Source organism: Athene cunicularia (genome assembly GCF_003259725.1).
Source record: "Athene cunicularia isolate RWA chromosome 7 unlocalized genomic scaffold, athCun1 chr7_part1, whole genome shotgun sequence".
NCBI lineage: Eukaryota > Metazoa > Chordata > Aves > Strigiformes > Strigidae > Athene > Athene cunicularia.
In genome coordinates this window covers 10,085,186-10,111,973 of record NW_020799107.1, presented here as the reverse complement: position 1 = coordinate 10,111,973, position 26,788 = coordinate 10,085,186, and the positions used below count along the sequence as shown (strand labels likewise).

The following is a 26,788-nucleotide window of genomic DNA, read 5'->3' as shown; positions in this document are numbered from 1 at the left end:
TTTTCTTAATGCAAATCACTGCTGAGCTCCTGTTACACCAGGTAAATTACCCACCAGTTTGTTTACTAAGGAAACCTGAAATACATAAAAGCTTTCCAAGTATGTGATTTGACTTGGTTCGGTCCTTTTTCTGAACAGAACTGTGGACATTGTGTACAAAGTTCGGGGGTTTTTGTGAAGTACCAGCAGGAATCTCATTACAGGCTTTAACACTTTCATTGGCAGTATCTACCTTTGAGGTAACTGAAAGGACCTGTTTGGTCAAGTTATGTCAGGTTGATAGCTTCATCTGAGTTGTTGTCTGGTAACAGTGTAGTGACAATATTCTGCTAAATTTGTGCTTAGTGCCATGACCTTGAGTTTTTCACAGCGTCTGTCTGTGTGGCAACAAAGCTAGAAACCTGTATAGATGCTGAAGGTAAACATTTCTGTAAATGGAGCATTGGCCATTTATACAAGGTATGTTCTAGAAATAACATAGCCCTGAAGTGAAAGACTTGCAGGGTTTTCTCTAACAGTGTGCTGAAGTTCATTGACTACCATCAGGCTGTGTATCTTCCTAGCAGGAAGGAAAGACAAGGTTGTACTGTTTCAGAGTGGGCATGCTGCCTTAATGAGGACAGGAGAATCTGTCAACCAAGGAGGCCAAACAGGGATGTAGCTATGCAAATGGTTCTACTGGAGCTCACAGTTTCCCTGCCCAGTTGGTTGACCTCTGTCCCTACTGCCATGACTCTGGTTAGAGCAGTGACTCAGAAATGGCCCTTTATGCTGACGTCTCAGGTACATCCAAGACTTGAGAGCAGCTTAGTGGAAAAACTTGGTTGTGTAAATAATGTTAAGCTGTGTAGCATCCCAACAGGTTTTAGTGCTTATTTGATTGGTTTTGACTGCCACAAATTTGACCAGTTTGTCTACAGTCAGCAAGTGGCTTTATATATAACACGTGTTGGGTTACATGTGTGGTAAGGAAGGTTCTTCTTTAGATACACTGACTTGATTTTTGTGACTTGGGACAAACATTAATTTCTGTGAATTATAGTTATTGCCATGTGTCCTAAATTCTGTACTTCACTCCAGTGAACTTGTTATTAAATGCTTCCATACCGATGGCAGGAAACTGCTCTTTACAATCTTAATATGACAAAATCTCTAGACTTATATTTGGTGCAAGCGGACAACCTGACCGAGACCACTTGCCATGCTTTATTTCCTTCAACAGCACATAAGGTTCAGATGTTACCAAGATTATAGTTACCAAGTGCTTGTCTGGTTGCATTTTTCATTGCCCCTGTCTGTGCAGGCTGTAACTTGGAAGTCATGTCTGAGCCTGCTCTTGTCAAACCCACTCTCTCTGTTGAGGTATTTCAGAGCAGCTATATAGTTTTATATGTTTGTTAATTGTTGGCACCCTCAGTAGGAGTTGGAGCTTGTTTAGAATTGGTAGCCATGCTCTGAGTCTGTGGAAGCCTCAGAGTTTTTTACTTTTAAGTCTTTTATTGAAATAGCTTATTTTTTTTCAGCCAGTAGATTTGACAAAGCTTATTTTGAAGCCACTTCAGAATTTTATTTACAAAGTTGGAAATCCAGTGAGGTTAGTATATGTGAAGAGAAACATTACCTGCATGACTTTCTGTAGAAGCTGTCTTTATAGGAACATTTGTCTTTGGGGACTAGAATGCCCAACATGTATGTGTTTTCCTTTAGGAGTTGCTCACTCCTGGAAAATAAATAACTTAAAAATCTAGGAGTTAGTGCTTCACTGCAAAAAGTATAAAATTATGTTATAAGATGACAAAAGGTCAAAAAGGTAAAATTTTATGGAATCCTTTATGTGCTCTGTCTGGGAAGTAGGCTCTTAGGGTAGAAACTTGTTAGTTCTAGTTGAAAAAAGATGGCGGTGCATAGTTATCAAATTGATCAGTATTATGAAACAGAACATAGCTGCATCCTTTTATTTTCAGGAGCTTGTGGTTCAAATCCTGTCATCAGTGTACAACATCTGAATCTTCTTGCCTTTTTCCTCTCCTTTCTGTAGAAGAGGCTTCTTCTAGGTGTTTTGAGGCATCACCCTGTTGTGATCTTTCTTCACCATCTTCATAACTTACTGTCATCTCTTTTTCTCTTCATGTGAGCCTTGCATCTGCATAGTTTTAAATGTGTTCAGTACCTTTTCCCATTAATGGTTGCTTCCTTAGATTTTCTTCTCCCTCATTTTCCCTACCCTGGTTTAGTTCAGGTGGTCCTCACCACTCTAGTCTGAAAGCCATTTCTTCACACCAGCCTCTTTGGTCTCCTTTCCTAATGCTATTTTACAGTTGTTGCGTTTCCAGATGTTCACTGTCTATATCTTATTTGTCAGCCATGTTTTAAGGCTTCCATACCACCCTCCTAATCTCTGACATGCCCGGTGGTCTGAGTACTCCTTTTCAAAGTCTTTGGCTCTTTGAACTTCGGCAGACTTTGGTCAATCACTTTGACTATCCTAGGTACATGTTTTTTTCATGACTGTTTTTCATTTAAGAGTCCTTCCTGTGTTTCTTTGGAGAGGTAATTTCTGACCTCCACAGGCTCAGTGTGTCTTCATGCAGGGCATTTACTCTTCTCTCTGTTTGGTTTGTTACTTGGTGTCTCAGCAAGGTGCCATAGAGAAAGGGAAAGCAAATGCAGGGTATAAATTAAGGTCTTCCCAGGTTGTCCAGCTTATCTCCCCAGTGTTATTGCTCTCTGTTAGGACACTAAAAATTACCATTTTAGTTCTCATTCTTCCATCTCCTTTGTTTTATATACTTGCATCTTGTCCAAATTCTGCTTGCTACTTCCTGTGGGTACTTGAAAGTGTTGTAGAAAAACTTTTTCCAGATCCTCTGTTGCTTTCAGTACCCTTACCTCTGGCTTCCTGACAGCCAGTCTTTGCCAATTCAGCCCGAACGAAGGGAAGAGGAAATTTAATGGCATATAAATATATATATATATATATATATATATATATATATATAGAGAGAGATAGAGAGAGAGAGAGAGAGAGAGAGAGATATAGATATATATATAGATATATAGAGATAGATATATATGCATATATAGCTATAAAGAGGGGAAGAGAATTTTCTCCATCAGAAAGCTCATTTGCTATATTGTCAATCCTATTTTGTCACACAGAAATGAGCATGTTGTTGTTTACAGAGAAACAGTGACTTTCAGAAGTGGTGATCCTGGATTTCTGCCTGCATTGGTGAGCACTTCAGCCCAAACATGAGCGGCTTGTCTCATGCTTCTTCCTTTTTGTCCTTTGCTTCTTGAAGTTTAAAAAAAAAAAATATTGGAAAAGCTGGAAGAATCACAAGAGGACTTGAAAACATTAAAAGAGACTTCAACTGGATGATATAAAAGATTGTCTCCTGCTTGCTTGGTTTTCCTTCAGAGGTTTTCTCTTGACTGCTTGCAGCCTGAGATCCTGATCCCTATGCTGACCTCCAAGGAGCGTGTGAAAAGTCCCATCATGCTGCTGGTGCCTCCCCGGAGGAGTACCTCTCCCCTGCAGCAGCTTTGTGCATGTCTAAGACCAGTCACTTAGTGTAGGAGTGATGCTGAAGAGTAGACATTGGAGTACCTGCTTTTCCTTTTCAGCAACTGTACCTGCTGAATTCCTACCTACAGCAAGTAAGATGAGACTAAGTAACAGGTTAAATGTCGTGGGAGAACCCTTCTCTTCAGGCATCCTGGAAATACCCTCTTACCTTCTTTTCTCACTTCTTTTAGGAAACTTGGCTGCCTTAAAGATGTTCTTTAACCCTTTTGTGTGCATCACAGACCTTTATTTTTCCCCTCATAAGTTCCATGTGAGTTGTTGTCCAGACCCTTCACCCACTGCTGCTCTTCTGGTGAGCTTTTTGTCAACAGTGTGTAGAATTTTCCACCTCTGCCCTGCCTCAGTCCCTCATCAGCATATACAGTATATCCTCAGAGGTTATACTTCTATGTGATGGGAGAAAAATCTGTCCTTTTGTCTTTCCAGACTACTTCCACATCCTTTGTATAATGGTGCTGTTTTAGTATTCATTTATGTTATGGCTAATAATTTAAAGAAAAAAAATCAAGACTTTGTTCTTATCATCTTTTGGTCCTTTCCATTCTGTCAGGTTTCCTCACATTCCTGCGATTAGTAACTTGTTGCTTCAATTCATTAATAGTTTTATTAGGCAAACTCCTCTATTTCTTTCAAGACTGATATAACTTTTTTTTTTTCTACTTTGAATAAATTGGATTGTCTGTCTTTAAAGTTTTGTATCTCTGTACCAATGGTTTTTCTCAGCAAATATGTTGGGAATTATCTATCACTGTAGTAGCCATTTTAGTGTTGAATTATTTTCATTTTCTTTGTTAGCTCTAGGTGAGCTTCTGTCTCCAGACTAGGATTAAGTCCAGCTATGCAGTTCTATGGCTCTAGATGGGGGTTTTTTAGGTTTGAGGCAGAAATTGGTTTAGCAATTTTGAAGTAGAAAACCAAAATTTACACTTTCCACAATGTAAATCAAATTAAAATGTTTATATCCAGTGAAGGTTATATTGTGTAGAATGAAAATGTGCTTGCCATATTAAAAGAACTTTCTAAATATTCAACAAACAATGGCAGGTAAAATATTTAAGGACATGGAATAGAAATGTGTGGAAAAGTGGCAGTAGGGCAGTCCCGCTGTGTTCCTGAGCCTAGGGTGCTGTTCTTGTGTATCAGGAATAAGTAAGATACAGCTGTGGATTGTAATTTCTTGAAAGCAGTGTATCACTGTTTAAAACTAACTTTAATCCTTGCAGACCAGTAATGGAGGAGGGAGTTTAAGTGATTATTCCTCCTCTGTCCCATCAACTCCAAGCACCAGCCAGAAGGAGCTACGGATTGATGTTCCTCCCACTGCCAACACACCAACTCCTGTCCGTAAACAGTCCAAGCGCCGATCCAACCTCTTCACGGTGAGTGAGCCAAGGAAGAGACTATTGCTGTATTTTACGTAGTGCTCTGTGGTGACGGCCTGAACTTCAACCCTGTTGTGTTGAGCTGGTCTAATCCAGACAGGAGAGTTGAAATGGATCTGCAGGCTTGAAAATGAAAACATCTTAGAATTGCCATGGGGCGGTTCTGTTTGAGGACTTAAACAGAAACTCAGTACAGTCAAGTTATCCTATTGGGAAGTACAGTGAACCAAGTGAATTCTGGAGCCTTTGTCCAATTTTAATTCTCAGACCTGAGCTTTAACCTTTCATTCTAGATTCCCTGGTTTGGCTGTAATCAAAGAGAAAGCTGTGCCTCTGCTCCCCAGTCCTGCCCTTACACTGAGTAATGCTGCTGATTCAGGGCTCCCTTGCAAGGTCTCCTGTGTTTGTAGAGAGGTCTTAGTGTTTGCCATGGAAATTTCACATGATACTACGAAATAACTACCCTATGCTACTTTTATTACTGTGCAGGCTCAACTCAGTTTGCCAGAGTTGAGAGAGATGCTGGAGATTGAAATGATTTTTTTTTCTTCGCAAACCATCTGGTTTTGCTTCATTAAAAGACAAAAAAATAGAAATAAACTAAACTGAATAGAAAGCTTGAGTGGTCCAATATTATAGGTCTTTGTTATGCATAAGTAGTTTGGGAGATGATAATGAATCCTTGAATGATGATTTCCTTAGTTTAGCAGTCTTGCTGAAAGCTTTGGGATTGTATTGCGTGTGTAATTGCGGTTTTGTAAGCAGTTTTTTGGCACTTAATACGCTTTTTAGCAAACACAGAATCCATGTGCACTTGCATGTAAGTCCCTTGGTGAGTGTAGTTGTGTTTAGAAAGCCACGACTTCCCTGTCATTGTAAAGAGTTTATACTTTTTTATTCCAAAGGTGATGTAATGTTCACTTCCCAAAACTAGCTTGCTCCTTGATTGTATCCAGGGAACCACATACAAAAATGGTAAAACCATTTCCTTGTACGCTAAATAAAATCTGACCTCTCAGCCTCTACCAAGTAGAAAGTTTTGTCATCGATTTGGAGGGCTGGATGAGAAGCACAAAGTCCCAGGGATCGTATTTCATGTGTCCATCCCGACAGTGATATTTTGATTTAAAATGAGATCTTCAAACTCCCCCAAAGGTATGAAAATCGTGCATTTGTGTTTAGGTGCAAATGTCTAGGGGCAAAACAATACAACATGCAAAAATGAGTAGCATGTGAAAAATGTCCGGTTTTGATGCTGGTATTTTTTAGCAGTGGTGTGGATTTCCTCCCATGCACCCGGCTGTTACCAACCCCACTAGATGTCAGTGTCAGCCCAGGAACTGCCAGCAGAATAACTGGAGATGGAGCCGAGATGTTACAGCATCCCTAAAAAGCAATCCTCGACCATCTCTGGTCTGAGGATGCATAAAATGCTGTGAGGGCTCTATAGATGTTGTTGACACTTGGGAAACTGGGCATGTTTTAAATTGGAGTAAGTGTAAATTTGAGAAAATTAATAGAGAAAAATATACCCATCTGCAATGGCAGAAAAGGTTAAGTCAGCTGCATTTGCTATAAACAAATAGACTAAAGCTCCGGTTTGCAATAATTAATAGCACAGGGAGAACCAAATTTACTAATACAGGAGGATGTTAACTATCATCTTTAACATCTAACAGCTAGGGGGTGAAAAAAGTCCTATGAAAAAAAAAGAACAGTAATAACTCGACTTTTCAGAATTAGTTTTGTCTTCTAAGACCTGGGCATACTAAATGTTGTGTAACGAGTTGCTCTGTAATCCATGTCCTGAAGCATTTCACACTGACCCTGCTGTAATCCAGGTTTCATGCCGTATCAACCAAGTTATAACCTGGATTTTATTTAATTGAATAAATAGATGACCAGTATTTTCTGTCTAGTTACAGAGTGCATAATCAAAATATTTTACTGTTTAGCTCTGGATTTCTTGCTATGCTTTTTTCCTAGCCTGTTAACTTGCTTATGCCTTTATCACTTACAGAATCGAATATATTTCTGTTTAATTGCAAATTACCCCTTGTTATCCAGCATAGATAATATGTTTAGTTTCCTACATGAAAATCTTTTAGTGTTCGAAGAAAATTGAGTTAAGTAGAAAACCGATATTTTTCTTAATTTACAGCTTTTGAGTTGCAACAGCGTTAAGAATTTTAAGCATGTTGATGTTTAAATGCATTAAGTACAGCATCAGATCTTTTTTACTTTGAATATTATTATTTGCTGATTTTGCAATATCTGAATTTCTACTTAGGTGATAAAATAGATCAAATAATAGCAGAAGGGTGTAAATGTCCTTTGTGCAGTGTATTAATAGGAACAACAGAATAAAATCTCCACTGCACTATATACGAGATGCATATGAGGTCCACTTCAGCAAAGAACTGATTATAACTACGTGTCCAATCCCATATGGGATGAATGAACTTCTGGTACGGGAAGATGCATCTCCTTTCCCATATTCAGTATTGCCTATCTTACATCTTTGCAGAATTGCAAGCAAGACCTTTTAAAAGTTAAAATTAACTCTGTCTGAGTACGTGCTATTAGAGATCAGTATTCTTACTTTTGGGACTCACTGGATTCTGGTTGTGCACAGATTCAGGTGCTGTATCCCTCAGGGACTAAATCTTATTTCACAGACATAATGTGGTTAAGTTTTTATGTTGACCTAAGTTTGTATACAACTTCCAGTGCGAAGGGGAAATGAGTTAAATTGTATTCATGTGGGTGTTGTAGTTTTTTTTAAATTTTTCTGGTTTGCTTAAATGAAGTTTTAAATAGAACAACTTAACATGTAGATGTGACATCAGAAAAAGTCCTAGCAAACGGTGATCCAGTTGGTTTAGAGTCTATTTTTTTACACTATAGGATGTAAGATGCATTGTGTGTGTCATAGGTACAAAAGCATAAAAGATCAGAATATATCTCTCTTTCACTGCATGATTTGTCTTTATAAATAGTGGAGCCTGCTAAGATTCTCCCCTTGAAAATTTTATGCATTCTGCGATTACAAGCAGCTAGAATAGAATTTGCCTAACAGAAATTCCTACGTTTCTATACTTTTAGTATTTGAAAATATTTTGCATGTAGATATTTCCCTTCTGTGTGCAATGTATTATTTCCAGATGCATTTACTTTTATGGAGTTGAAAATGGGATGATTTAAAAATAAAATATGAGAAGTAGTGTGTAGATATTTAGCTTGCTTTTCAGAGGCAGGATCCTTTCTTTTAAGAAGTCAAATAAAAAAGAAACATTCAAGTTGACAACTTCCCTCCCAAGGATTTGGCTACCTTCACTGAGTTTCTTTAAAATGTCACTTATAGGCGCTTTGCACCATTGAAGCATTGTTTTGCCTTGTATTATTGGGAAGTGGCACTTTCAGATTCAGAAATCTGTCTTGAAGGACGAGGAACAATAGTTATCCTGAACATTGGATTTCATCCCTCCCACTTGTTTTGCTTTCTTTCATTTATTCTTTGTTTAATTCCCCAGCACGTCATTCCATTGCCCCGAACCATAGTAACTAGTGATAGGAGCCCGTTCCTGGCAGAGCAGGGAAATCAGCATGGAATCCCTGCTGGGTAAATGTGTTGCTTAGAATAGTGTTACTTGAAGTCCTCCTCCGTGGGTTTTCTCCCTCCTCTTCGAAGCCTCCTCTCGTGCGCGAAGACAACTGCTTTGGGGATTTTTTTTTTCTTCCTTCCACTCCTTCGTATAATATGGAAAATGGGTATTAGCTCTCCGCGATCCGAGTTGTTCTCCTAATTTCAGTGTCTTTCAAACAACTCTTTCTGCTGAAAATGAAAAGTGAGGTCTTGTGTCGTTCTGGTTTTCATTAATGTCCCATTGTGGTACTGGACATTGCAAATTTATTCGTTTCATATATCATCTCTGATTTGAAAAGCGCATGAAAATGTTTTCCCGTTTTCGATATTGTGTGAGTAATGTTCCTATTGAAAAGTAATGGAGTGAAGTTGTCACTTGTCAGTTCAGTTATTAAGGAGGATGACTCTCAGGTCTTCTTTTTGTAATAAAATAAATCTGTCAAAATCATTATGCTCGTGCGTTCTTTCACAATAATGGACTGGAATCAGAATAACTTCTTAAAATTCCTATATAACTTTATAAATTCATGAAGTGAGCTTGCTCCTAGAGCAGTTCGAGTGTTGCAGAAAGCCACTATCAGGCAATTCAGGTTTTAAACATCAGTTAAATTTTCCTCGGGCTGATTTTTCTTCATTGTGTTCAGATAACTTTTTTCAGCATCAGTTGCTATCTTTTCTTGGAATTCCAACTTTCTAACCATCCAAAAGTAGGAAAAAAGGAAGTTAAAGTCAACGTGATCAAAACCAGCATCATGAAATCGCATTTTTAAGTAGTTGATAATATTTCTAAAAATCACACGGATGTAAGTTAAATATATGCATCTATATATCAGATTTTTTAATGAGAATCTGGAACTTTAGTTTCTCTTCAGAGCTGCTATTGGAGACTTCAGAAATGTGTCCTCTGATCTGCTGGGTCTTCAGGCAGTGAAACTCTTTAAACCCAAACGCCATTTCAAACAAGTGGATGGTTAAAAATTAGAGGTGGTATTTTAGTATTCAGATTTTGGGACAGTTGTGTACTTTTGTAGATTCTAATCCACACCCTTTCAGTCTGTATTTGTGTGTCAAAATACTTTTTAAAATTGCTTTAAAAGGGGGGGGGGGAGCATCCTCTGTGTGAAGTGTTACATTTAATGGAGCACAAACTTTCTTTTTGCTCTACAGTCTCGGAAAGGGAGTGACCCAGACAAAGAGAAGAAGGTCCTGGAGAGCAGAACAGATAGCATTGGAAGCGGTCGCGCAATCCCAATTAAACAGGTAATGCCGAAATACCTTTTTTTTTTTTTTTTTTTTTTTTTTTTTTTTTTTTTTTTTTTTTTTTCTGTAGTTGGAGACACACCTCAGGTCTTAAGCACTCTGATGGTGGCCCGTGCACCAAGATGTGTTTGATGTGCTCTGGTGATGAATGTGGAAGTCACTCACTTGACATCAATTAGGAGGGGTTCCTATGTGTATTAAAATAGGATCATTAGAATAAGAAGAGGGAAAATGTGACAACAGGCCTAATGAAGTGCAGTCTGCCGGCCTGCATATGGAGCGGGTTTCTAGGCTGTGCTGGCTTCAAAGCTGCCTTTGTAGAGGGGGCTTTGATTGGGCCGTGTGCTGCCAGTCGGCAGGGTAAATCAGATCGCTCTACAAGAGCCCCTTGTGATCGCAGAAATAGCCTGATGTGGCCCTAATTTGCTACTGCAGACGGACATCTGAACACAGTTTCAGGCTGGTTTGTAACAACGAGGCAATTAGTTGTGATAATCATAGCCGGTGTGTCAGCTGTGCGCTCTTGTTTGTAATTTGCTAATGAAGGAATTGTAACTTTGATTAGGTTCAGTTTCATTTAGACCTTATTATATAAGAGAACGTTTACAGCTGTAATGTGTGGCCTTAATTAAACTTCCTCATTACACAACAGGACTTGAATTCGAGGATTTGTTTTGGTCTGTTTTACTAGCCTAGATGCACTTTCATTAGCCCAGAAACTCAATGCTAAATTGTAGCTGTGAACAGTCCTTTGAAAGGCAAAAGCAGTGCCGACATCTGATGCAAAGTGTTTGGGTGAACGAGATCATTTACTTTCTCAAATTAAATTACACTGAATTCATGTGGATAAGGACACTACTCTCAGCATTTGTATGGAATGCTTTACAGATAGTTTCTGTGGTAGCATTTGCAAGTATTTAGTTCCATGTGAGTTACTTTGCTGGAGATAGTAAAAGTGTCGAGAGAAGAGAGCTTATTTTCTTCCCACATGGTTGTTTCCAGTTTTGTTTGGTGGCTTTTCTACCCTCCAGAGGGTCACTTGCCTCTTCTAATCTTTCCTCAGTCCATGTTTTATCTTGCCAGGTAGCCCAGGGTCTCCGGTTTGGGGGTATATTTATGTCTGTTGGGGTGGTTTGGGGTTTTTTGTCTTTTTAGGGGTGAGGAAGAAATGGTTTTGTATGCTTAACTGTCTGCAGTGATTTTCTTTCTTAAAGGCAGTTAAAAAGACCTTTTGGGACCATCAGGCAGCAGAAGTGCTGTTGTGTCTGTGAATCTCTAGTAGACAAATTTTAATCAAACACACTGCAATTCAGAAGAGCAGTTTGAAACCAGATAAGCTCAGTATTTGGCTCTGTGTTCAGGGGAGGAGATTCCAGACATTTAAAACAAGCTACAATTTTTTTTTTCTACAGCTTTTGTATGGTACGAGATGGGTTAGACCGGCTGGAATTCTTTTGGGTAATGATAATTAAACAAAAATGTATGCAAATGCAGCTGAAACTGAGGAATACACTTTTCAATATTTATTCAAGGCATAGATATTGTTCTTTTCCAAAATGCTGTTGTATGAAATTAATTTGATTAAAAATCAAAGATAAGCATTTTAAGTGTGATTGCCCTATACCATGTTGTAATGAAATGTTCCCTACAATCTCTTGAATTTCTGTATTGAAAAATTCTCCCTGCATCCCCTACGTTTGTATACTGAGTATGACCAGTCTTTTGGGAATGTACACTTTGTGTTATTAATCCCAATTATGGCGATTTCATTTTGTCACATATAAGCAATTATCAGGAAATATTTGAGCAGCTCTGTAGTCAGCAGATACATCCTATTCATCAGGATTTTGGAAGGGTGCTAGAAGAAGGGAGGTTGAACAGTAGGTATGCAGTGCCATAGGATGGCTGCTGTCAGTGGTATTTCGCATCAAGCTTGTCGAGAAAATGGATTTTGGGGTTCCCAGGTTTTCTACGTTCTAGACAGATCAGTAAGGTGTAGGAGACCAGCACCACCAAGCTATTGAAGCAAAAAAAGTTTGAGTGGGAAAACATACTTTTTTTGATGTGGAAATATTTAATTTAAAAATTATATCCAATGTGTATTCATACTGACAGTGTTTCATTACTGTTAATAAACATACATTAGTTTGAAGTGGTCTTTGATTACAAACCACACTATTTCAAGCAGAAGTGGCTCCTGAAGTTTGAGCAGGGGATAGCTTTCTGTCTACCCACTATTTAGATGGAGAGTCCTCTCAGTAGAGATGACGAGTTAAACTGCTGATACGACTGTGTTCTTGGTGAGCTCTACAGGTGCCAGATACTTGGATGTTTCTCTGAGGCAGTGGAAATTCCTGCTAGGAAAGATGGTGTCTCGTTAATTTTATGCATTAACTATGAATAAGACAAAGGAATGTGAAAAGGAGCTTTCTGACCTAAATATTTTAGTATGTCATGCTACTGTGCTCTCAATGAGAAGCCCCTTCCATCATGATACGTCTCTGTTACAAATAGTCAGGAAATAAGAAGAGAAATCTGGTTTCAGGAAGCTGAATGCAGATTGTAGCACTCACAGTATTGCTGTGGGAGAGTTTATCTTACTATATCATTTAAAAGACCTTTCTTTTTCATCTTTTTGTCACTGTGTTTTTCAATTTGTCCTCCTAATAACCTGAAAGTCACTTTGCTGCACTGCCCTGTGCTAGTATTATGAGTAACCTCCAGTTATGTTAAACGTCCTCTGACTTTTTTAAGCTGCTGTTGAGCAAAATGCCTTTGTCAACTTCATGCACATACTTTTGTATTATGTCTTCGGGACATTTTCAAAAGCATGTCAGTACTTTGTTTTATTCTCTGTGGGTTCTTACTCTAGGTGCATACCAGTGACACTTTGTAAGGCCTGCTAGCAAGGCTGTGCTTCTGGTGCAAGGCAGAAGCCCAAGCTCATACTTGCAGATTAGTGCTTCATTTGTGTTGGTTGAGCTTATTAGCAAATTTACACTGCCCTGCCACCCAAAAAAGTAAGTTATGGTTGAAACTCCAATGCAGTGGATTTTGTGTTCTCAGTTCACTGATACTTAAAAAAATATAATGACAAAAAATTGAATAAAGAGAAGTCTTAGTATTTGGATGTTGAAACCCAGGGTCTCCCCAAAATCAGAAATACTATTTCCCAACTTTAAAAAACCCACAAACCAAAACAAAAATCCTGAAAACTCACAGAACAACACACAAAAAACTACAAACAAAACAAAAAACAAGTTAATTGGAGATTGGAAATGTTCTGGTTTTGAGGAAAAAAAGGAAATTTCTTCCAGGGCTAGAGGGATACATGAAAAGGGGGAGGAAGAGCTGGTAATAGTCAAGTCTGTCTGTGTGTGGTGGGGTGAGCACAGGAAAAAAAGTATGGAAAAAATCAACTTTCTCAGAAATGTAGAAAATATTAGTTTGTCATTTGTCTCACCTACCATTTTCTTCATAGATCAGGTCTGTACTGCAGCTGTTGAACCACCACAGCTGTGGTTGATATCTGTCGTCAGAGTGATGCTTTTGTATGTTTGGACCAGTTTAAACTGGTAGAGGAGTGGGGGTTTTGTGGGGGCACTTAATTTCTCTCCTGGTTTCTCTCTAAATGCACAGACACACCTGTGAAGAGAGCTGTGCTGTCATAAGGAGTTGCTTGTAATTGTGTATTACAGCCTTTCTGGGACCCAGATACCAACCCGCACAGATACTGGAGTTTGGTGTGGCTTTTGGTCAAAAGAAGCCAAGAGTTGCAACCTGCTCCTGAATTCCTGAATTCTCGGTCACTGAATCCCTGAGAGTTTGGGGGGAAATAAGTAAAATTGTAATTGGCTTATTTCCATCCAAGGAAACACCTCACTTCTTCAGGGCTTTATCCTTAACTGAAAGCAATCTGGTTGAAAAGTGTTAATGCTCTTGTTCTTTCTGTCCTTTCTAAATGTTAAAAATCACTTTTCACTGCAGTGCTAAATATGGTTTTATTGGGCTAAGTCATATAAAGCTGTTCTGATGAACCTTCTTGCTCCCAGCAGAAACCCAAAATGTAGGCAATGAAAAACAGGCATATTTTTAAAATGTGGTTGCTAACTTCTGCCAAAATAGTCTTAAAGTGAGTGAAATTTTGGGAAGGCCAATTTCCTGGGGAGGTACAAATGTCTTCATCATGCCTAGTGTTATCAGCATGCCTTAAATCCCGTGCTTTTAGCATTGCGAGAAGTCTCACTTGTGTGCTATTTAAATATCTTCTTCTAATCAAATTGAGTCATAAAATGTCTGGAACAGTATTGGCCCAAAGTTAAAATCCATAGGAAGTCCTGTACTGTTGAAAAATAAGCACTTACACTAAATATTTAAAGCTGTCTTCTTCAACATTGCTAATACTACCCTTAAAGCAAACTTAAGGTGAATGGCTTACTCTTTTTGGAGTATCCTCTGTTCAAAAACCATTTATTCTGAAAACGAAGACTCGTTCCTGGTAGCCTGAGTGAATATTTTGAAGCTGTACAGTTTAGGGTGACATACTTTCTAAGATGGGGGTGGTTTGTAGCATTTTGGGAAGATTACTTTGTTTTCTGAAATCTTGCTAAATCTTTATCAGTAGGGCATATTCAAATAAAAAAAAAAAGCACAACAAGAAAAATAAAAGCAAGAAGCTCAGCTCAGCGGTGAGGGGGCTTGTCATGTATTAATTTTTCATTGCTGTGGAGAATTGTACATACATAATCACTTGATTGCAGTGGGAGTTAGCGAGCTCCTATGGTGTCATTTGCATAAATCTTGTTAAGTCAATGGCAGTTAATGAAGTACAAATGAGCCTGGAGAAGGTGACATGCAAATCGTGGGTGGCAGATGGGAGGTCTGTTTTTGGGATGGCAGCTGTGTGCTCTTTCTTTTTTATTTTTTTCTCCCCTTCCCCCATCCCCCCCCAGATTAGAGTGTAAATAAATACGTAAGAGCTGGCCTTGACTTTCTGCTTTCAGACCTTCTTCTATTTGCCATTTGCACTTAATCACAGATGCTTGTATTATTATATAGTCCAGCTATATAACCTTGAGTATTCTTTTACCAAAAACTGGTCAGAATAGATTTGACAGGTTGCCTCAACCCTTGGTTTACCGTGGGAGGTGCTGCAATTCTTGTGCCTCTGAATTCCTGCATCATTTAGGAATAGAAAACTTGAAGTCTGGATTAAAAAGAAATGTTATAATAGTTAATGTTACGCTGATGACATAGTGAAAAATTTGCCATCCATGACTTGCAAAGGTGAACTTCAGAATCTATTCACTTCTCTCCGTTTGCAAATGGCTATATTAATGGAGAAAGTCGAATATCTTATTCAGGCTTTACTTTTAGGTGATCTTTCAAATGACCTTCTTTGCCTACCAGCTTGGTGTATTTAAGTACATTAAAGTAACCTTAATGAAATAAGGTATTTTGTCTTTTTTGTTTAACTCTGAACTAAAAATGGCAAATAGTTTTTTAGGTTTGGACTCAGATAGGGGCTTTGTCAGCAAGTGGGGGTGGCGTCACTGATGTGCTTTTCATGAAGAAGAGGTTGGTCCTGGATGCACAAGTTTTGGTTTTTCCTTACGTTGGGCATAAACAGAACTGGAACTTTATGACGTACATCTGAATTTTATAAAAAATAGCATTAAACTTTGCAAAGATAACTATTTGAAAATGCTTTCAACAAATGTCAAACTTTGCATGAAAAAAAGTCACTTTAAGTAGCTTCTGAAATATTTGAGAAGTTGTATTGTGACTTACAATCCCACATCAGCAATTTTTTAAAAGTAACTTTTAAATCGAGTTGTGTACTCCTGAGAATTTCCTGTTAACTTTTTTTGTTTCAAGTCTGGCCATTGTGTTGTCAATCTTCAATTCTTTCCCAAGTGCCCTAGCCTTAGAAGAACATAAATGAATCAATTTGTCAGAAAACTTTCCTATTCAGGGAAAAAGTCTGTGCTATTTTTAAGATGTACTTAATGCCAAAATAGGTATTTTTTTATTTAATTAAGGTTTTTTTACTAGTGAACTCTTTTCATACATTGTGTGTGTGCTCCTCTATGGAAAGAATCTCTGGGAAATTGGAAACTGCTTGATTTCTCAATGATTTTTTTGTTTTCTAGCCCAGTCTTGCCTGGGCTCTCCTCACTTAGATTGCCTACACCTGCACAACAGCCCTTGGCCTGAGGATGTTAGGAAGTGCCTTTCAAATTAAAGAGGATTTCAGTGTAGTTTATCACAACTTTGGTTTTATTAGACTTAGTATCCAGTCTTCCTAACATGTCTGAGGAGAAGCTTTGCTAGTAAATTCGAGCAGCATGCCTCATCCAGCCCAACCAAACGAGCACTTTCAGTGGCCCTCCATGCTGTGGAGGGTGAGGAGGAGAGCTGCAAGGTGAGGCAAGATCTTCTGTTACCAAAGATTTTCCTTCATTTCTTCAGCATGTCCAAGCTTAGGCTGTCCATTTGCATTTTTTTACTTCTGATCACTGAATTTCCAGAGTGTAACCTTTTTTTACCCTTTTAGCCCAAATAGGTGGGACTGTAACAAAATTATTCCCTATCAGTCTGCATTGCTCAACTTCAAAAGAGAGGGGGTTTTAGCTTAATTTGGATTTTCATAAACTTTACCCCATGTTATCCTTCCGACCTCCTGTCTGACTACTGCCCTGTGCTGCTCAGCCTCCTTCTGTTCAGTTCCCTACAAGTGCAGGTCAGTCCTGCCTTTGCTTGACTAGTGCTTTTCCTCTTCTTAACCTCCTTTTCCTTTGTTAATTTTTAGCTCTACTTAGAGCATTTATGTGCCCAGTTACATGATTCTGGTGGAATAACACACAACGCCGTGTTATCTTGGTCCTTCCTATTGAACCAGAAAGAACATCGTACCTGAAACCTCTTTTCCCCTAAAATACCCAGGGCTGTCTGTACAGCTGTTAGAGCATTTCAGCAAGTATGGCAGTGTCTTGGAAATAAGTTTTGAAAAGAGATCATCTGCCACGACTAGTCAGTCAGACTGATGTCCTTAGTCGTCCTCGCTAGCAGAAGAGCACTGTAGTGCTTCAGGCAAGTGTCAAACCCAAGACCCGCCACTGTCATAAACAACAAATGCTTTTTCCATCGGGTTTCCTGAATGTAAAAGTTTGCTTTGAGTCTACTGAAAGAGAGAACAAATAAGCAACCAAATTAGCATCTATTCTTGCTTAATTCATCTGACTTGACAGGGTGAAAAAAAATGGTATAGGAAGATCAGAACAGACACACGATGCTACAACTAGTGCATTAGCAGGCCCTGCGACCCACTGCTGAGTGCTTGGTCTTGTCCCATTGCTTCTTGTTCTGTCTGCATTCAAAATCAAGTTTCATTTTGAAATAAAAACAGCTAATGCATGTAACGACGAAAAGCATTTCAAAAGAACGATGGTAGCAGACACCTGGAGGACGCACACAACTCTAGGATTTACTTGCCTTTGTTATACATGTGTCTTCTGTAGTGTGCCTTTCTGCACAGGTGCTACCTGCACTGAAACCCCTGCTGCACTGCCACAGAGACCCACACCACTGTGCTGCCGCTTCTGCGCCATCTTCTACACCAGAGCATTCACTAAAACTACTGCTGGTTTGGGTTTTATTTATTGATGCTCATGTAGGCTTCTTGATAGTTGTTTGCAAGCCAGTATCTGTGTCTCTGGAGAGTGGCTTTCCAAAACTCAGAAATTATGTGATTTACAAGAAACTGGCAGATTACATAATTTTATTTATTTCTATCTAGTGTGAGGTGTAATTTCCTCTGTCACACTTCTATCTAATCACAGTAATCAGTATCCAGATCTGCTTGTACAAACACGAGGGTATGGTTTTTAGCCAAATACTCTTAGTGCTGAAATCTTCTGTGTAATTCCTCCGCAATTGTTTATAATCAGAACATACACATTTTGCTGTGTTTTTAATTAGCTGATTACTAGTTATAAAATGTTTTGTACTCACTGTGGTTCTGTAAATTGTTAACCGGTAGCTACCAGTATAATTAAATATTTCAGAGCACTTGGCTGTGGTTGCATTGAACTGTGAAGAAATAATGTTATATAGCCAATCAAAAAGAGATACTTGTAAACTCATTTAAAGCGTCAGAGTGTGTTAGGACTATCATGGTGATGCTTATTGCAGGAGAAATTAAAGATACAGTTTTGTGCTAAGAGGCAATACAGAAATTAGTTCCTGAATTAGTTGTTAATTGATTTGGTAATTCCCTCGGGTCTGCATGCTCTTTTTTCCTTTTTCGTTGTTGCATTCAGTTAACAGTGACTATTCCCAGTGCACTTGAAATATTTTTTCCAATTAGATCAAATGTGCCCTTACATCAGAGGAACAGTTACAGCTACATGTACCTGCCTGGAATAATGTTTCATTTGACTGTGAAAGCTGGTTTTGTGTGTTTTACTGCTGATGATTTTCAGATACCATCCCAAGCAAAGCAGTAGTCCTAAGTGTTTGGAATAAAATAGCATTTAAAAGTGTCTGGATTTAATGGACTTCTTTTTGTGGTTTCAGGAAGCTTGCTTTAATTTATACCTCTGACACCAAACAGTGGAAGGAGATGAGGGTGCCTCGTGGTTCGGCTTGGTGCACTGCTCTGTTGGATGGGTGGCACAGCCCAGCGAGCTCCAACCTCCCCCATCCCAGGTTAAGGTTTCTACCTGTCAGTCCAAGGGAATGGCCCCTTCTGGCCCTTAGGCAAAGCTGTCAGGCTGGGCAGGAACCTCAGCACCTCAGACTGAGAGCTCTCCCTTCCCTGACTGTCAGTCTGTCCCACCGAGTCATCAGCTGCCTCCTGCTCTCTGGATTCTCTTGCTTTTACTTCCTGAGATAGCCGAGGGTTGCAGGAGAAAGTTGGCAATTGGGTCTTTGGTTTATAAGGACTGAATTTCTACTATGTTTCTTTTAATTGTTGTCCTAGTATTTGAGAGAGTTCCTAAGATGAGTTTTCTGTCTCACATCCTATAAATTGTCCTTGTTTTATCTCTAAGTACCTGCAAAAAATGTGCAGTGATACTCCCAAGTGGGCTACAACCAAGGTGAGCAGCCTACAGCTGTTCCACAGTGTATTTAAAGATCTATAAATGAGATCTTTTTAATAAACTTTGCAGAGAAATTAACTTTCTATCATTTTTTTTTTGACTGAAGCTAATGGGAGCCTCTAGTCCTCATAACAGAAAGAAGCTGGTGGTTTGTGAATGAATTAAGCAGTTTCATTTCAGGTTCATTTGCTTCGTAACTCTTCCCAGCTCAAAAATTTCTTTGTGATACAATGCATGTGGTAGTAAACATAGTATTCTATTTTTTTCTGAATGTTGCTTAATAAAGAAATGTATTTAAATGTTTATTAGTGTCGATTTTGGCAGGGGGCACACAATTTCAAAAATAATACTCCATTTGTCTGTATGACACAATCTCCAAAGTGAGCAAAAGCTCCTTCTAGGGCAACAACAGAAGGGAATAATATAAAACCACTTCAGGTCAAAATACAAAAACTTTTTATTGCTTAATGTTTTGATATCCAAATACTGTAAGAGCTTCTAGTTTGTTATGATTGCCAGTAAAAGGTGTTCAACTTTGTCCTCATTTTCTGTTTTTTTAATCCTATCTAAATCTAATGCTTTTAGTTGTTTCTTAAAATAGCTAAGGAAAAATTTCTGGATTTGGCTAGTAGCTAAAGATTTCCTAGCTGACTCATCAGGTGTGATTATAGTTCTTGTACATCATTAAGATTCAAAAGGAGGTATTCCAGCTTTTGATTGGAATAGAGTGTTGATCAGGTTAAACATCCTTTGAGAGATGGTGGAAGGAGAATGGAAATAGGTCTTCTGTCACTCTCCTACTCCCTATCAGCCTTTACAGAAATAGTAAGACAGAAGCTTCTCATATATAAAAAATTAATTTTTAAAGACAAAAAAAAAAAATCCACCTGCCTATGGCTGTGTAGAAGGAGCAGATGTTGCTCTTTCAGATTAATAAGTCAAGGATCTGTTTTCCAGTGCTGTGTTCATAAGAGAAGGGAGAGAGTTTTTTTGTTTGTTTGTTTCATGAGGCTCTACCATGAACATCCTCATCTTCTTTTACCCAGTGCTTGATACCAGCAGAGAATCGATTCCCCCAACCTCCATGCTTTTGGTCCCTCTGACAGTGCAGCAGGTGGGACTGGAGCCTGCAGAAAGCAAGCCAGGCAGTCTCTCCTGGGAAGCTTTGGAGAATTTCATACACTTGAGGTGCTCTCATCCCATTTTGTGTGCCAGTGTGTGGCAAATCCTGGAGTGCTGCATGTTGAAAGCGAGTACAGACCATGGTGAAGAGGTGTCAGAATACTTTGGGGGGGAGAGGAGGAGGGACTGATTGAAGGCAATATAGGTATAAAAGAGAACATCAATAAAGAAGGCTGTAATACGACTTTAAAAAATTTATTAGAATTTTCCAGTGCTGAAATGGTGTAATATATCAAGGTAGCATCTCAATGTGACATGCAGAGATTGACAGCAGTGAGGTCACTAAGGTATCTTCACTGTTGCCCTTAGGCTAAGGACTGGCCACTGGCCAAATGTCTTTGACTTAAGGTGGTTTATCTAGATACTGGTTTAATAGTTGCATCTAGAAAATGCTTACAAAAAGCATTCTTTTATTTCAGCCATCTACATCTACCCAGATAATTAAAAAAAAACCCAACCACCTATGGCATCACTCAGTGGCTTATTGAGTGCATGATTTTATAAACAGAGAGTGGAAATAATTGACTTTTAGTTACTTTTATTGGATGAGATCTGGAGATGCCTTCATAGTAGTGATCTCTCATTGAGTGATAATGATTGTAAAAGAAAATGACTACAAACTCTTCAGGACCAAGACGTGCTTTCAGAGCTGTGAGTACTGCTCATTCGGGGAAGCTTGTTCAAGGTATTGGTGCAAACCAAACATTTCTCTTGCAAAAATGCCAGAGGGACTGCTGTGTGTTGGAGGTGAGTCCTTGTACATCTGAGCTAACTTTGGTGACTGGAGCTCTTCCTCTGTGGGCATGAGGAATTAGGCCCGAGAAGTGACATAACAAGATTAAGTTGAAAGCTTATGACAGTTAGCAAGTGAGACTGCCTGATAGACTTTGGCTGACACAATGATTATTAATATGTTGTAAAGATGTTTGGGGGATTCCACCATATTTGTATGGTTGCCAGCAAAATGTTGACAGTTGCATTGTGGTTAATAAATTCATTTAGATTTATAAGCATTGTTTACAGAACCTGTTCGCCTGCTGAAACTCTAACAGCATCTGTTCCTTCTTACTAATTAACTGCTAATTACGAATGAGCTTTGTGTGTTTGTCAGTATAACTGGCTCATGCATTTTGTAAGGAACATTAACAAATTGATTTACATAGTGGTAAAGCAATCAAAAGAGTAAACTGAACAGCACGCATTTAAAGCCCTTTAGCCTAATTTTTTGAATGCGGCAAACTTTGGGCATTTTAAATATTTTCATAATTATTTTGCTACTTTTTATTGTGTGGTAATTCCATGTGAACCTGAATCAAGGGTGTTGGTCCAACATCCCTTGTTTGTTTGTTTGTTTTTTAAAGTCATTGGAACTGTTAGTATTTGACACATTTATCCAGAGTATAAGTAGTAATGGCAAATTAAAAATAGTAAGTGGCATGAAGGAGGACTATTGCTTGAGGAGCATAGCAGAGGGTCTTTGAAATGTAGCTACCCTGACTATACCTGCCCTGTTACCAATCTTTGAAATACCCACTATGGAAGTCCTTGCACTTCTGTTAAGAAAATGGTTTCTCTAATCTTACTTTTAGTTTTCAAAAGCCTCCTAAATGTAGTAATTATCAACACGTCTTTAGAGCAGTCTCTGTAGACAGGCCAGATGTTGGCACTTAAATATTTTGAATTTAAAGGAAATAATGCAGTAGTGGAATTCTTAAAAAAATAAAATATAATCTTGGTTTATTTTGCATGAGTCAGAACAAGGAGAAAAATCACATAACAATGTTGTGCTTATTATAAAGGATCCTTCTCGTTAAGATAAATTAGAGATGAGTGATATGATTAGATGACGTGGTTATACTTCACTTACAGTTTTCTGGAGCTGTAAAGCTTGAAATGAGCCTTGTAACTAGTATTAGGGAGAAGACAAAAGTAATGCAAGCACACAGCTGCAGGATTTTGTTTTCCTGAGCAGCTTAATGTAACTGAGAAATACACAGCCTGGTTTATATACACTAAAACTTGCCAGAGAAACTCGGATTGCTTTTTTGGTAGAATTTCAAAATAAGTGCATGAAGCAAGCATAACAGATGTAAAATATTTTGATTTCAGTAAAGCATTTTGATACTGCCTCACTCCATCTTAATTGAGAGTTTATCCAAATGCATTTGGCTAAAAACTGATGTGGATTGAAAATGGTCTGTAAGATCATAACCAAAAGCTAAAGCCAGACCATGGTCTGAGCTGGCTGGAAGGAGGACAGAGCTTTGTTCAGCTCTAGGGCTCCTGCCATTCAGCAGTGCCATTAATGGTAGTGTTGGGAGCGCAAGCAAACACGTGGCAATCAAGTTAGTCAAACATTAGTCATCCTTAGGATAAAGCTGAAACCCCAGTAGACAGAGGCACATCAGGATGGGGAACAAGGACTGGAGTTGGTGACAATGAAATGAGATTTAACTTGTAAAGACACGTCAATTAACAGAAGGCAAATCATCCTGGTCTGTCCTAACTACTTGCACAATCCAGACTTTCCTTGTTCCTTCACATTTGCTATTAATAGCAAATTCTTAAAGAGGCACTGGGTGCTGTCTCTTACCAGAACTATGCATCTGCTTTAAAAAGTTTATTTTCATACTTGTTTAAAATTACCATGGAACCAAGGACAATGTGGCAGAATAAACTAGAATGGGAGGTCAACTCTGGCTAACTTGAGTTAAAACCCAGCTGCCCAAACTTTTGCTGGTTTAACCCAAGTTTGGAAGGTATTCTGCCTTTATATGCTTATGATATCTCACCAAGACACTTCTCTGATGTTCCCCAGCAACAGTAAGCCGTGTGTTTGGAACAGGAACTTGTCATTGCAGCCACATTTGCAGTAGGCTGCTGTGTGGGGAAATTGGGCAGCTTTCTTTCCAAAAATCCATGTCTGGTTTCTCTTGTACCCTTGCTGAGATAGATCTGGAGATGACAAGTGCCTGCAAGTTTGACTTGGGTTTGTGTTTGAGAAGTGAATGTAAATGGCGAATATGCTTTGAGGATAAAAAGCATCTTAGTGTAAAAGAGATCCAACCTGAGTGTTAGAATTGACATGTGGGCCGTTTGAGAGTCAAGTACTGTAAGATGCACACAAGCTCGTTAAAGACACACACTGATTAGGTAAAAGGTTCATGGCAGTGCTGGGAAGAGAATCCCACCTCTGCGGCTCTAAAGCCAGATGGGTGTTTTCCACAGGCCATCACAGTAATCAGGGCATGTCAGCAGTACTGATGTGAATTTCCATATCAGATCACTGCTTATAAGATTAGAGGGCTAATTGCAGGCAGTTTAGCTAAGCTATGACAAAGCAGTTGTAATTATGCGTAGGAATCTACAGTATGTTTGCCAGGAAAAAGGAGCATTGCTGCTATGCTCTGAGATGTATGTGCACAACAATGGGGTGATAAGGTAGAGATGATTTCAGGCTTAATACTAAGAGAAAGCTTTCGGACTTTGAGGGCTATCAGAGTGTGTAATATTCTCTATAAGGAAACAATATAAGCTTAGTGACTTGAATTTTCTTTAAAAAGGGGAGGGGGGGTGGACTTCCTTTAGAAAGGAGGGGAAACTGTTGAAACAGTGAGATTCTCTTGGTCAGTCTGAGCACTGAGTATGTATCTTTCCCCTTTATAACTAATACGATTCTTTGTCACAAAAGAAAAATACCAAGACGCACCATTTGCTAAAGGGTTTATAGTACAGTATATCACCCTATTATGAATGACAGTATTTAAATGGTTGGGTAGAGAACTGGAGAACTGCTACAAATCAAGTAGCTAGATTAACATCTAATGTTCTCTTCTCGTGTGAATATTTCAAGGGGGAAGAATGAAGAAATCTTGGAGTGCAGGAGGTATTGGAAAGAAAAATCAATTAAAATAGCAAAGAAAGTGGTTGAATTGTTTAGAAATTCTGTCTGAAAGTGAGCAGTATGTCAGAATGGAGGAGAATAGGGACTGTTTGAGAAGGCAGGTATTATCACTTCAGGAATCAAAATTTTACAAGCTTTTTCATGGCCAAATTAAAACCAAACTTTTAGTGGGGAGAGGGATGTACTGTAAATCCTAGACTAAAAGCAGAGTAGCGAGCTTTGAGCAAAACTGGGTGAAAACAACTTGTTTTCAGGATGCAAACTAAGTATAGAAATATGTATATTTGGTGTGCTTCATGTAAAACAAATACTCAAGTCTGATTCTTAAAATATATGTGTCTATTTTTCTGTGTGAGCTAGGTCTCCCCAAGTACATAGATTTTTAGAGTTCCAGCACCATAACTGGCAGGTGAGCTGCGCAAACCCTTTCTGCTGCAGTAAGAGAGCATGTGCATCCATCCATTGCTGAAGTGTACTCAACATTTTGAAGATTGACGTGTCAGTTTTGTTTAAGCTAATGGCAAGGCAAAGAACTTCTTCAGAGTACTTTCTGAATTGGCCCTTTGTACAGCAATGTTGCTGTCAATTTGTAATTCATACAATACTGTATTTGTAGCTGAGAAATCATACGTGCATAATCACTGTTGTTAGTGCTCTAATCTTGCAGCACAGTGATTTCAGTAATTCCTGATACAGATTAAGTCACACTTAATTCAAATTAAGTGACACTTCTTATTGTTGATGTGATGTAGTGAAGCAAGAGGTTTCTCGCATGTTTATGGAGCACAGAGCTTGCAAGGTCCCTGCTTCTGTAGAAGGTGAGAAAGCAGACAAAAAGCAAGGGGCTTTAAAGGTAAGAGAGGAGGGGAAAGAATGCCAATGAGATGGATAAGTGAATTAAAGAGACAGAACTCAGATGGAAAATTATGCTGCTGTGAGAACCAAGGAGAAGCAAAATCTGTATTAAACAGGTTAAGAGGAAGGAGGGCGCATACTGAACAAAGAGGATGAAGGAGGTGGGAAGTGAGAATAAAAACCAGGTGACGTTTTCTGTAACATTAAAAATCCTGAGTGTCTTTCAGAGAGTGGCACACCAGTCCCTAGAGGCATTTGGTTCTTTAGGTGCTGATGTCTTTAAGCATGAAGCATGGTGATCAATTGCTAGCTTGAAGCATGCATCGGTGCCCCTGATGCTCTGCTATCTCGGCACCTTGTCAATGCCTCTGAGCTGTTTCCAATTGAACTGTCTTAAGAGCTTTTAGACTAGATTTCAGTAACACGCGTTGGAGTGGATGCACACATGCTGTCAGAGCACTGATTTTTCCACTGTTGAAATCTGAAGGCAAGATATCAGTGTTAGTCCAGAAGAGTTCTGGTGGTGTTAAAATAATTGCCTAAAATACATACAATGGAAATTTGAAACTATGGAGAGTAAACAGTGAGGGACTTAGTCAACATCTCTCTGCCTAGAGTGCAGAGCACCTCCTGGGGCTAGGGCTGATTTCTAGTGCAAGATCAGCTCACAGAAATACTGGGTTGAGTGAAGGGCTTCAGTGAGTTTGGTTATGGTAGGCAAAAGCTTCAGAGAGCAGTAGGTCTTTCCTCTATAATGTGTACGTGTGCTTGGAGAATCTCTCTGCAAGAGAAATCTCTTCTGAATTCACAGCACATACAGGCCTATCTTAATTCAGGGATTGTAACTTCTAAAATCAGATTTGGTTTAAGTTCTATTCTTTTGCAGGACTTCTTTTTTGCATAGGTAAATTCTTCTGCAGACTTCCTGAATGGTGCTGTTGTCCTGGTCCCAGAGAGCTCTTGTATGGCATTGGCAGTGGTGGCCCAGAAGTTACACTCTTCTGTAACGCAGCAGTGTTTAGGTGCCAGGTTTGCTTTCCTTGGCTGTTGCTCTCGCCTTTTCCCACTCTAACATTGCAGCATAAGGATAGTTTTTAAAATCTGAATTCCCAAAGAAAATTAATCTGACCCAAATAGTGGAAAACTCTTACTCCCAGATAAGGGAAACTTATTCACTCATTTTAAAAACAAATTTCAGTAAATGCTACATGAAGCAAAGTACACGACTCTCTTTAGGAACAATATTTTGTAAGATCTGGCAGCGACTTCCATGGTTTTGAATAATTTAGTCCCACAGGTGTTTCTGTGCTTTGTATTACAGAAAAGGGAGCAGTGAGTGCATAATTTTATTAGAAATAGGATCTATTTACTGTAGAAATTCTTGGGTTTTCTGACAGTGGGTTATCAGTCAGTAGGTAATTTTGCTGGCCAACATATTCTACTGTGTAGTTTCTCTTCATTGTTTACTTTTAGTCATTCTAGGTTTTATAGATAATGCCTTTTACATTTGAAATCATAAATTTAATTTTTTCCTGAAGATGAACCAATGTCTCCTGGGTTTTCCATTAAAATTAGAGGTCGAACAAGTTTGATGTTTATTCTCTCATTTGTGGATACAAAGAAAGTGCTCCATGTACAGTGAAACCACAAAAGACAAGTTTTTTTCTGTGTGGTCTTCCTCTATAACATTTTGATTTCAGCTCCCATGAGCTGGACCATCTACACAGCATTTCCAATCTTCCACCAACAATGTTCTCCAAATGCACTGTCACTGTGGTCTGAAATTCCTGCTTAATAATAATAATGAAAAAAAAACCAAACAAACCAGGCACAAATTATAGGGTTTTTTTCACCTAACCTTGTTTG

General features: G+C 38.8%; 1 protein-coding gene across 10 annotated transcripts in view; it reads left to right on the top strand.

Moving 5' to 3' along the window:
- AGAP1 (ArfGAP with GTPase domain, ankyrin repeat and PH domain 1) overlaps positions 1–26,788 on the top strand; it is a 355,685-nt gene that overhangs the window by 165,427 nt on the left and 163,470 nt on the right. For 9 of the 10 annotated variants that reach the window (XM_026852146.1, XM_026852141.1, XM_026852139.1 and 6 more), the window contains 2 exons: positions 4,813–4,968; positions 9,785–9,877. In XM_026852146.1, coding sequence (XP_026707947.1) covers positions 4,813–4,968; positions 9,785–9,877 — 249 coding nt within the window. The remainder of the gene's footprint in view (positions 1–4,812; positions 4,969–9,784; positions 9,878–26,788) is intronic. The other variant, XM_026852142.1, reaches the window with a different exon arrangement.